Genomic DNA, 13,372 nt, shown 5'->3' with positions numbered 1-13,372 from the left:
GAGTAGCCAGATTGTAAACGTTTTAGCAGATGGAAGTTGTCATCTGCATGGATTTTTAGATGGTATTGTTTAGTTCATTTATAGATGGTGCATGTACATGGTGAACCATTTATCTTGAAACGCCCGTGTATCTTTTAAACAAATAAATACAAGACGTTGAAATTTTGTATGATGTAAATATCGATAAGGATACATTGGTGGTCATACCTTGAAATACCACCAAAACAAGTGTTGCAAATCCAACGTAAACTTAACGATTTCCAAATGGCATTATGTCAAATTACTACAAGTTTAAAATCTACATATTAAACAAAACTTGCATACTGTATTTACGAGGGACATTCAAATCAATCTAGAGGCGAGAGAGAGGCGGGGAAATAGCGAAAAAAGGGATTTTTGTTAAAAAAAAAAACATCCTTATATATATATATATATATATATAAATAATAAAAACAGGCATAACGAAAAATATGTCTTTAAAGTTATAACATCATCATCCTCTATGTCTTGACGCAGGAAAACGTGAAAACATACGTAACGTGCTCTACAATGCCTCCAGACTTAAAAAAAAAAACTTGATTGGTACTTTTTAAATCGAATAATGAAGACGACACTACTCTCACCTAAAAATAGGTGATAAAATTTAAAAGTGTTAAAATTTTCCAGGGAAGTGAAAGGCGAAATATAAAAATGTTAATTGAAGAGCACTTAATATGTTTGCTGAGTTATTTTATTGCTTATAGTGTAACGAGTAATAAGAAAGGTTATTCCTTAACTGTTAGTGCTTCCAATCTAACACTTCTGCAGATAATGGACGAAACACACAATGGTTATTGTAAACATAAACATACATAAACAAACGTACACCTCCATTGCTCTGTTATTCACAGTAGATTGAGACTGTATTTGTGTATTGTTACAGGGTAAAGTTAAGTTTCTTAACGGCTTCCTTTCTTTTTCACTGTAGGATCAATACGAAAACGTAGCGACCGATATGGAAATGTACTATTTGACCCACAACAGGCCTGTAGTTGATCCTCAACCTGGAACGTTTTGTGCTGTCAAATTGGACGATTTCTGGCATCGTGTTGAAATTCTCGAAGTGGAGAACGACGTAGCGAAATGTTTCTTTGTCGACCACGGGGATGACGACTATGTTCCAGTTAAAGATCTTCAGCATTTGGATAGCAAATTTGTTGCGTTGCCATGTCAAGTAAGTATTACTTATGCTATCAACTATACTTCTGTTGTAGATAACCTTTCATATACACAGTCAAGGACAGGTAGAGCGCTGTTTTGGTATACAGGGTCCCTGGTTTGATCTCACCTCGCACAAGTAGCTTTTGTGGTGGACGAATACTGTGAGCGTGTGTTTTCTCGGAGTTCTCTCACTTTCGTTGTTCCACCATTTCCTGCAGTATCATCATCGTCTCCTTTGGGACATAATCGCCGAATGTTTTAGAAAAAAATGTACGGTCAGAAAAATGCATAGTAGGTTGAGAATTATTAGGAGACATTGAAAAGCAATACACACTTCCCTCTCTTTTTTCTTTCTTTGACTCTTTTTCCTTTTATTCTTTCTCTTGTTTTCTTTATTTTTTCGTTTGTCTCGTTTCATTTTTGCTATTTTTTTATTTATAGCTTTTTTTCTTTCCTTCTTTTTCATTTCTTCTATATCGTAAATTTCTCGTTTTCTTTCTCTTGCCTTTGCTTTTTTGTATTTTCGTTATCGCATTTTTCATACCTTTTTCTTCTTTCGTTCTCTTTTTTTTTCTCTTTTATTCTCTCTCCATTCATTTCTTTCTTTCTCTGTAGGGTACAAGTTGGCAGAGAATTTGTTTTGAAATCCATGTTAGTTATTGGTATATTTGGTTTGTCCGTCGCCTTCGTGGAAGAAATGTGGTCAGTGTCATGGATTTTTTTTCTACAAAGCATTACACTACAAAAGACAAGTAGTCAATTTTTGTGTGCTAAGCGGAAAACTTCAATAAAATTCAGAGAGAACTCAGACATTCCAATGCTCTTATATTTCCTATTTTTCCTATATATTTGTGTCTGTTTCTATAAACTCCTATATTTCCTACATTTTAATGAAACCTATATTTTTGAGCCATTGCTACTAAGGTGTGGGTGGTTGGAGGGCCTTTTATCTCCACAGTAGGGTGGTTGAATGGAGACTCTTTTGTGTTTCGTCCTTTCCTGCTTATTTTCTAAAGATAAGTATACCAAACAATATACAGTTAGCGCAAAAGGTATTCATACACCTACAAAATGGATCAAAAAATAAACTAGTTTCGACATATTCATTAAAAAGTTCTTTGGAGTAGTGATTGTAAAGACTTATAAATAATTAATTTAGGTGTATCAATATTTTTTGCACTAACTGTAGGCAAATAATTGTAGAATACTTTACACATAGTCAAATCTTACCTTAAAATCGCCAGCAGCAGAATGTTTACATTTTAAATTTTATTTGACATTTCAGATAGATGCTCCAGGAAGGGTGCAACGGTATTTCTGCGTCTTCCCCGTAGCGTATTCAGTATTCCATTGTCATTTCTGTTCCGTCATTCCTGTTCGGATATCCAGTTTTCTGTTTCAGTGACATCAATTAGAGCGTACAGGGTTGACTTTATAAGGAAAGATGTAATTTCCATGTGTTTGTTTTTATTTTTACCTATTGGATGAAGTGTTTTTTCTTCCACAGCTTCACAAAATCACCTACATTTTTTCGTCGTGATTTCGTATATATATATATATATATATATATTGGAAAGTTGGAGAACTGAATAAAGTTAGTGATGCTTATTACATGGACCGCATCCGGAGTCGTTAAATGTTGCAAGTTTTCTTTTTAAACAGAACCTTAAACTGTTACTATACCGGTCAGTTTGCAGCCGCTGCAAAATCGGGCGTTATTAAAAACATTGACGAAGAGTTTGGGATTACTGATGGATCCATCTGCTAGCATTGGCACAGATGTTCGGCGTTCCGTACGGTACAGCATACGATATTGGCATGATGAATTGGCTTTTGCAAAGTCAGTGCACCATGGATGCCCAAGAACCTAGTAGGTAATGTTTGTCTCATGTTGTTAAATATGTTCTTTGTACCACAAAAATCGATTTTGCTGGGGATATGTGAGAAACTATTCATGAGTGGTCAGCGAGTCGACTCAATTGAAGAAATTCAGTCGATCGTCTGTAAGTGGTTGTACTCTTAGAGAACTGACTTCCACTAAAAGCAGTGATGCTAGATTGGAGTTTAGCGTCCCTTTTAGCACTGAGGTTATATGAGATACGTACCTATAGCTTAACGTGGGATCCGAACCACATGACGTCCCACCAGGAGTCGAACCTAGGTCTTTTATGCCGAAGACCCATACGCTAGTCATATAGTCACAAACGAGCTCTACACTGAAAATAGTGTCACGCTAAGGTTTATATCTTGATTTTTTTAAATCCCTGGTGGATAACATCGTGTTAGTTAGGGACTTAATTAGTTCTCCCGTTTTCTGTCGTATTCTCATTCTACATGTTAAATTAAAAGATTTTTGTAAAAGTTTGAAAGAAAAAAATGGGTAATGCGTAGTACTATTGATACAGTGGCGCCTGTTGAGGGAAGGAAACTTACCTAATGCACTAACTCTTGTGTACGACAATTAGAATATTGGTTAAGCTTTCTTATTTTAGTTTGAAGCGTGACTTCCATCAAGAACCGCCACTGCTTGGTACGTTTTGATTTTGCTATCAATAAAGCTTCTGACAGGAAAAGATATTTATATTAGTGTTCGATCTTCCCGCGTATTTCAGAACTGATTTCATTAAGATGGGATTAGCAGTCAAACATTATTACGTATTCATTTTGGATTAAATTCTTCTTAAAGCTCGTGCTTTATTGGATTAAATTCTTGTTAAAGCTCATGTGTTATTACACGCACCATACTTTGATAGGTGCTTGAGGAAGCCTATAAATAATAGATAAGATGTTTTTCTAATTTTTTTTTACTCATTTTGTAGATGAGAAAAACAATACATGGCGGAGTTAAAACTGCCTTACAAATTGCATAATATTTTCTTTCACAAACGACTAACTGGATTCGCTATTACATGTTACAGGTTTATATGTTATAGGATTATATAGGGTGTATATATGAATGCTGTCCTTTCTTTAAAAAAATTGTATTTAATATTAAGTATCATTAATTCGAAGTTTTTCGTTACTTCCAGGCAATACGCTGCTATCTGATTGGCCTTGAAGATTTTAGTGATAACCCGTGTGCAGAGTCCCATTTAGTTCAGACAATTGTAGGTAAAACATTGGTGGCTGAAGTGAGCGTTCAAGATGAGGTGCTTGGACTTGTGCTATACGATACTAGTGGAGAAGATGATGTAAATCTAAACGAATCGCTTATGGAAGTTATTAGCCAAGATGCTTTGACGCCTCAGTTGCCAGAGGTGAATAAGATTGTAGATTTTTTTTTAAGTGTTTAAAATAGAATGGTGAGGCTGTAAGAGTATGTTTATAAAGGATATATATATAAGGTGCATATTAATGGCTTTTGGTTTATCGGATCTCTTTGCGCTTCTGATGTTAAATGATCAAAAGTTGAAAGATTCTAAATTATTTATAGAAATATTTTGAAGCAAAGATAATGAAGAAAACGCAAGTTCTTTGCAATATGATCTTCACAATTTTTGTATTAACCCTCGGAATCCCAAGTTCCTTTTGATTCTCGAAAGCACAGTGGGGTACATTTGTACCCCAACTTACTTTTTTTATCTTAATATTGGGTAAAAAAAACATTAAGATTATTATTTTGTTCGCGTGTACATATTTTTCTTTTATTGATAATATTGATAAATTCAAACAAAATGATACAATATTTTGAAAACCAAAAAGAAAATTAAGATTATTATGATAATAAGAAATTTTGTTGAATGAACAAATGGATGGACCTAGAAAAGCAAAAATGCAAAAAGTTTAAGGAAATATCCCTTTTCATTAAATTTTGTAAAATTATCAAATGTTTGCATTCTGGTGAATAACGTTTTACTAATATCACAAATAGCAGAACCATCTGTTGTAAAGAAAGAAAAAATAATACTTATACATGGAAGCTAATAGAGATACATTTTGGATCCAGTAGTACAAATTTCCAATTATTTCAATAAATAATTACATTCACCGGAGCTTTCGTGTAGAAGGGTCAAAAATATTCAGCTAGAAAAAGAACAGCCAAAATCACGAGGGAAAAAAAAAATACAGGAAACAGAAGCATATTTTAAAGTGTAGGGTACAAAATGTATTTCATTGATGGTGCACGGTGCATTTTGGGTGATTCTTACTCGGCTATAGAGAAAATATTGCACGTTAGCTATCACTATCGCAGCTGGATGGGAGGCACGAGTTTTTCACAATGCGCAGTAAAACGAAATGCGTCAGAATTAAGTAATTTTCAGTTTCTTGACGTTGTATGATGTTATATATTTTCATTGGTTTCCGTTGCGCGATGAAACGCAAAATTGGCTGTTCTGCGCAAAATTTGTAACAATACGCGAAATTTTAAAAATACTTTCCTTTAATTTAAAAACTTTAGTTTTCCGCTGACGGAACGGTAGAACGTGGCATGCACGGTGCATTTTGGGTGATTCTTATATGGCTATAGAGAACATGTTGCGCGTTAGCTATTACCATCACAACTGGATGGGAAGAAACCGTTTTAATTAGCTTGCCAATGGCATGGACTGGTGATAAGTGACAAACGTACAACAATGCAGGAGAAAATGTGGAAACACGTAACATGCTTATGTTTAATGCTTAAATGTAACTTGTGCCCATGTGTTTCCAGAATAGAGCAAAACTTTTCCTACTCATAGTAAGTTTAGTTATTCATTTTCCTTCAGTTTAATTTAAAAAATGTAATTTTCTGTAAGTATATTTGAAATTACTCCATACTTGCTCTGGACTGAAAAATATCCAATATCTTGGAAGTGCTCTAGGGAGAGAATATAGTACCAAAGTGAGCCTCCATTAATTTTGAAGGAGGAAAAGTCACGTTCGATAAAGAAAAAAATAATTATTTTGCCACACTGTGTATTTAGTTTTTGGAAAACAGTCTACGTTTCAGAAGACTACAGTGTGGTTTTGAAAGATAGGATATATATACACATATATAAGGTGTCTCAAAAGTCCCATGACAATAACAGAGTTACAACAAAATGCAAGAGAAACAGTCTCCAAATATGATATTTTCAATCTAAAGTCAAGGAATTTTTTAAATAGAGCAAGCCATTTGGGCTGTAACTATGCGCCCAATATTAAATGAAAATGCAACGTTGCTGTTTACCTGGACCCATAACATAAGTGAATTAAGTTACTGTCTTTTACGCTACGTGTCGATGGCCATTCTCCTTTTCAAATACGCCCCCGTTCACCAAACAAATATTGATTACTTTAGCAAATAGATATTTATTACAAATCGAAGTATTAAAAATTTCTATATGCAGTTAGTCTTTTAAAGAGAGGGATTGCCAGGTTTTTTGAAACAAGACTACCTTAAGGCTCTTTGCTACAGTTTTTATATTTTATTGAATCATTGAAAAGCTATGAAGATAATAAAAAATGTGACAAGTTAGTTACAACGTTACACAAATTAAAAAGCTAGTTTGTTTGTTTTCGAATTTGTACAATACAGGATCCATATAGGTGAAGAAAATACTGCGCTATATTAGAGATCTAATTGTGATTTTAATTTTGTTACTGAACAGGTGGGTAAAGTTAAAGAAGTTTACATATCTCATTTTGCCGACAACGGTGACATCTATGTACAGATACAGTCAGATAGCCATCAGTGTTTAGGAAGACTACTAGAAAAAATAGCTGATCATGTGACTGAAGGGAAAGTTCCTGTTGGTGTGTCTGACTTGAGTTCGTCATCTCTGTATCTAGCTGAATATCAACTAGACGGGAACTGGTATCGAGCAGCGATCACAGGATCACGAACAACAGATCAGGTACGTAAGACAATCTAAACGAATTCTGTACAGAAAATATGTTAAAATGTGTTTCCTGTCCTCTATACGTTAATCTTTACTAAACTTCGTGAGAGTTCCATAGGTTTTTGTCTGTTTTTGAATCCTTCCATTATCCAGGATGTAGCTCAGTATTTTAAATGTATTTTTTTTTTTCGATAATTTTAAAGAACGAAGTAGGGATTATATTACTTTTCTAAAAGAACGCGGCATATATTTAACATGGGATAGGTTGTTTGTAATTCGTTAACAAAAATTAGCCGAAACAATTCAGATGAGCTGTTAATAAAACGAGCAAGTATATTACGAATATGCCATTTTTGCGTCACGTGCCATAGCAAATCATCTTAAAAATCCCTGTATTGTAAAATGTTATCGATTGCGATGCAGACCATATGGTAACAACCTCTTCGACCTATTGTCATTAAACGCATTCCAGCGAGGAAGAATTTCAAATATAGAAACATAAATAAATCGTTTGGCACCAAGTGTTAGCCTGCAGGTGGATGATCAGATTGTCCACACTCGAAATATTACGATTAGTTTTTTACATCGTTCTGCAGATTTTCATGTGCCCTATTGAATCTCCATACCATTAGACCCTATTGAATCTCTTATGTATGTTGTCCATATTCATTAGAAAGTTGACGGTAAATTACTGCCAGTTACGAGCTTAATGAAGTGAATTAAAATTTTCATTTCACATGCAGTGGATTCCAGAATTACTTATGCAGTATGTTCCGGATCTTCACATGTTTGAAAAGAATTCAAAGAAACATGGTGGAACATTTGAGCAGTAGTATTGCGAGAATGGTGTCGGACATGGGAAGATCATTTTATGTTAGCTGCGAATTAGTGCAAACGTATTGATACAGTTTTCTGCGCTAAACGCGAAATCAGTACAAATGTACTGATAGGGCATGTGATGTTTGTTCCACGCGGAATTTTCCATTGAGCACTCAAACGTGATTGAAACCAGAATGATACCGTTGTGTAAAAATCTAGCCACTAATTAAAGTCGATTTATGACGTAAAAGTTCATAGTGGTGCCACAGACTAGTACTTTGTTATGTATCATTTTTTCTTTTTCTTTTTCTTTTTTTTTTCTCGAGACATAAGCACTACACTGCAAGTGAGCTGAATGTTCTTGCTCAGTATATCCAACACTCAGCTGATAAAGGAATTATTGTGTTTATCGATCCTTGAAACAATGCCTTATATACTTAGCGTATATAAGAGAAAGGGAGTCCTTCACGTGTTGCAGATAAGAAATTGGTTACACTGTTCCCTATTATTTTCATTTGTGCATGCGAAAATTACGTGTCTGTAAAGTATTTCCGTTTTTATCACGAAGTGATTGTATTTAGTGAAGAAAACGTTTGTTGAAATGAATGTTTCTCGTTTATTATAAGGTGCATTGAAGACAGTCTGAAAGCAAATTATCACATCATTGCTGCTTTCAATATTTGAGGAGAAAAGAGATTATAAAATAAATAAAATTATAATGATTGTCCCAAAATCAATGGCTCTGATGTGTACAGGTATACTCTAAAAGAAAATTATGATCAATGTAGGGTAAAGGTTTTTTTGATGCGTTAAAACATCAAATAATACTTTCGATAAAGTGGGTTCTTTCAGATATCAAGGATCAATATTAATAGACCAAAACCATATTCACGTAGAAATTAAATGTCGACTAAAAACAGGGAATTTCTGTTATTATTCAGTTCAAAATCTTTTGTCATCGCGAATTCTGTCGAGGAATTTGAACCTTAAAATATACAAAACGATAATCATGCCTGTTGTTTTATATGGCTGCGAAACATGGTCGCTTACTCTGCGGAAAGAACGTAGACAAAGTATTTGAGAACAAGATCCTGAGACGAATATTCGGACCCAAGAGGAATGGGGAATGGCGGGAACTTCATAACGAGGAACTACATAATTTATACCGTTTACCAAGCATCTTAGGGTCATCAAGTCTAGGGGGTCAGGTGGGCAGGTCATGTAGCCAGGATGGAAGAAATTAGGAACGCTTTCGAAGTCTTTACTGGAAGACCAATCGGAAAACCACCATTAGGAAGACCTAGGCGCAGATGGGAGGACAATCTTGCAGAAATACGAATAGAAAGTAGGAACTGAATCCAGTTGGCTAAGGATGGAAGTCAGTGGAGAGATTTCGTGAACGCTCCGTGTTTCGTAGGTCCATAGAATTAGTTAGTGTGTCTTTCAATTAGGCGCTGAAATATGTCAACTTACGTCCATTAGTCTAAAAGTAGTGAAAATCACTTAGTTAAAAGGGTTGTGGCGCTTGAAAAAGTTCGTGTCCAGCGGGTAAAACTACCATAGTATGCTGTATGATAGTTCTCTCATTCGTGCTAAATTTCATACCCATTCTGGAGATTCTCAAACACGGCAAAATAATAAAATATTTCTGGACTAACCAAGAACGGTAGGTAGAATTAGGACTACTGAATGAAACTTTACCCGATACAACTCTTTTATAACCTGCTTAGAACTGCCCTCTATTTAAACCCATTCGATTCCTTTTCTAAATTTTATCCAATGTTTTGGTTTTTCTTATTTTTCATATTTCTTGGAAACGAACTATTTCTTGCAGATCAGCCCCAGCTACTAGATAATATATCACGAAGAAAGGTTCATTGTTTGGTATACAAAATAAACCAAAATTAGTTCTAAATAAATTTAACAGTTCATAGATTCTTTTAAGTTAAACCATTTTCGTTTAAATAACGTACTATGTTAAACATTTCGTTTTAGAAAACCTCTCTTATGAATTAGGACTCCATTTCTGTAATAACTTCGTTGCTTATATCAATATAGTTTCCATAGGCTATATCAAAAGTAAAAATATTCGTTCATAAAATTGGTAAATGTGCAACGATAACGTAGTTTTAGGGCAACTTGGACAATAGTCTGGTATCTTATGATAACAAATCTTGTGGCCACACTTGTTTAAACTTGTTTTATTTATGTTGTTAAAGATATAATCGGATACAGTTTCTAGTGGGTGCACTCGTCGAAACAGTGTAAAAAGCGTTTTCAGACCAGCCATCCTGAATGAGGTTTTCCTGGGTTTTCTTCATTTACAGCAGGCAAATGCTGGGGTGGTATCTAACTTGCAGGTCCCAGAACGCTTCCTTCCTTTCCCAATCCTTTCTTTCTTCCCTTTCCCCAAATAGTATGCTCGCCGAGGGGCGTCATTCTTCATACGTGACGGGCTATAGATGCTGAAAGCCCAGACATCTAAATGCTTAAAGATACAACCCAGGGTTTGTCCAAGAAGTTATGAGACTGAGTCTATAAACAGGAATTTATTCATTCGATTTTAACAACTCCACAAAATTCTTCAAAATAGCTCCTTTGGGCGTCCATGCACCGATGCCAGCGAAATTTACATGATTCATACGCTTCCTGGAAGTCCGCTTCCGAAATACCTTTTAAAGATTTGGTTACGGCCTTCTGGATGGCGGTAACGTCATCAAAACTATGACCTTTCAGGGCGGTTTTCACTTTGGGGAACAGAAAAAAAAAGTATGCTTTACCTTCCACAACCTCCAACACTTCACGGGACACGTTAACTCGTCGTTGATTTTGTTCATCACTTAACACTTTTGGTACCAATTGTGCACATCTTAAGTTCTTCCGCTATTAATCGCGGACTCAACCGATGGTCAGTGTCTGAGTTCTTTCACCTTTGACACACGTTTTCATCCGAAGAACTCGTCGAAGGGCGTACAGATCGATCTTTGTCCTCAACTGTCTCCCGTCCGTCTCTGAAGTCCTGATGCCAGCGAAAAACCTGGGCTTTCGACATGGCATTGTCTCCGTAGGCCTACTCAATCAAGGCAAGAGTATTTGAAGCAGTTTTGCCCAAGCGAACGCAGAATTTGATGGCGTATCGCTGCTCTATCGTCCGCTGCATTTTTTGCTTTTATCTTGTGACAAAAAAAACTTTGCGCAACGATCTATCCTCATTCTCTCACTGCTTTGAAGCGATTGCCGCGCAGTGCGATGCTTAGGTAAGACCTCCACCACCAATACCATCCATTAAGAGCGCTCTGGTGGCGGCCAGTCTAATTACTTCTTGGACAAACCCTGTAAGTAAGGAAGCCATAAGTGATTGAAGTGCATTTTTAATTTCTGCAAAATGAATAATAAGTATTTAGGAAATACAAAGTTTAAAAGTAACAAAAATAGTTTATTACTATCGTGATAAGTTTCGGTTATTATTAAAGTAATTTTAATCTAACTGGCTTCAATATTTAATTATATGTGTGTGTTAGAAATGTAATAATGTAGTTTTACTGACTTGATACGAAGTATGTAGTATCAATATATTTCGAATTGCTTTTGGTTTGCTTTGTATACTAAGCAATGGCGTATACTTTGTGATATATTGTCCAGTTGTTGTCATTGCTAAAATTGTCTTAGTTTGAAAGAAATGGAAAATCTGAGTAGACAATAAGGAGCTCTATCGTATGATACCTAGTACTTCTCATTCCTTGTTCTTATTCCCCATGCACTTCCTCGTAAATGTCTCGAGTTCGATAGCTACCCATGGTGTTTGTTTGTGGGCCGATAATATCAGTACTTCACCAATTAAGGTTTACAAAGTTGAATTCCAGATCGTCTTCCAATGCTGAGAGAAGAAGAAAAAAGTGCAAGTAATAACTTACTACCTTCGAGAAGGAAACGCGTTGGTTCGTCACTGTAGAAAACAGAAGTCTCCCATTATCCTATTAGATTCCATCATGTGCCAGTCTAATTCAAAGTTGTTCTTACAAACTCGCGTGCGTCTTTGTGCCCGTGCGTACTTCTTGTTTTCGTGGCCATGGTTTCATTTCCGATTATGACACTTGCCTCGTATGTAAATCCGAGCAGTGGCTCGGATCTTTAAAGTTTATTATTATTATTCCACCTTGGCCTCTCTGTTTTTATATTATTATTCCAGCTTCACCTACCTGTTTTGTATTATTTTACCTTGGTCTCCTGTTCTATATTATTCCACCTTGGCCTACGTGTTCTATATTATTATTCCATCTGGTTCACCTGTTTTTATATTATTATTCCACCTTGGCCCAGCTGTTTTTATATTATTCCACTTGGCCCACCTGTTTTTATATTATTCCACTTGGTCCACCTTTTTTTATATTATTATTCCACTTTCACCCGGCCTCCCTGTTTTTATATTATTGTTCCAACTTGGCCTACCTGTTTTTATATTATTCCACCTTGACCTACTTATTTTTGTTATTCCAGCTTCACCTACCTGTTTTGTAATATTTTATCCTGGCCTACCTGTTCTACATTATCATTCCAATCCACCTTAGTCTACCCAAAATATTTCTTTCGGAGAAATAATGAAATAATTTATCAAACGATTTTTGCTACTGGCATTTGACGTACTACATATCGAGCATTCAATTTCCATTCGAAAAGTTGCCTCTGATTTTCATCGCTTGTTCAGGCATCGTGTGATTTGGCTGCATGTAGCCTATTGGGTTATATTATTTGTAAGAACATGGTATTTCTATCAAAAATGAGGAAGTTGAAATTATTGTTTGTGATTGTCTTTTCCCCGCAGTGTATGATTAGAATTATTGCATGTTGTGAAGTATCGTTTCTATATGTAAGGTTAAGAAGAGAAAAAGCTAACAAAAATATTTTAAGATCCTGCTTTTATTTGTTTTGCATGTTTTTTTTTCTTTCCTACGATAGCATGATCATATACAAAGCTTCGTAACATTTTCAAGAATGTGGTGGGAATGGTTCCTTTTCTTTACGAGGGTTGTGCACGTCAAAACCGAAATTTAATATATTGACAAACAGTAATATGGTAAATAGTGTTCAATCTGGTCTCTTATTTACGTCATAGCATGTTTTATCATAGACTTACTAGTACATTTAACCAACAGAATAGAGCAATTTGTCTTGACTAACATAATTTCCAACACATTTTAAGGCGATTTTACAATTTATAGCTGCCGCCCAAATGTTCTTAAAGCGTCACAGTTTCGTTCCGCGAATTCTTACGCCACATTTAGTGATCGTGAATAATACTTCCATATTTATTTCACGAACAACTGATTATTTAATTGTTCGATTAAACTTTACTGGACAATCACAGTATGTATTGAATTCACTACTGTGGGTCCGAGACTTTTATGCCGTGTAGTTATGAACAAATTTATGGTGATTTTTAAATACAATTCGAAATGAATGGTACAAAAAGATGCTGTGATGTAATGAATTAATTGTCAGATACCGATGTATATGAAAAGTAAACTCCCTAAGTTTTATTTGGCAACAATTAG

At 35.3% G+C, this 13,372-nt stretch overlaps 1 protein-coding gene across 3 annotated transcripts in view; it reads left to right on the top strand.

Moving 5' to 3' along the window:
* Positions 1-13,372, top strand: part of tapas (tudor domain-containing protein 7 tapas) — a 112,975-nt gene that overhangs the window by 38,238 nt on the left and 61,365 nt on the right. For all 3 annotated transcript variants that reach the window (XM_081755387.1, XM_081755386.1, XM_081755388.1), the window contains exons 8-10: positions 968-1,213; positions 4,230-4,457; positions 6,771-7,016. In XM_081755387.1, coding sequence (XP_081611513.1) covers positions 968-1,213; positions 4,230-4,457; positions 6,771-7,016 — 720 coding nt within the window. The remainder of the gene's footprint in view (positions 1-967; positions 1,214-4,229; positions 4,458-6,770; positions 7,017-13,372) is intronic.

This window comes from Thermobia domestica, chromosome 4 (assembly GCF_964235325.1).
Source record: "Thermobia domestica chromosome 4, izTheDome1.hap1.1, whole genome shotgun sequence".
NCBI lineage: Eukaryota > Metazoa > Arthropoda > Insecta > Zygentoma > Lepismatidae > Thermobia > Thermobia domestica.
The sequence above is the reverse complement of the archived record's forward strand: the minus strand, read 5'-3'. Positions and strand labels throughout refer to the sequence as shown.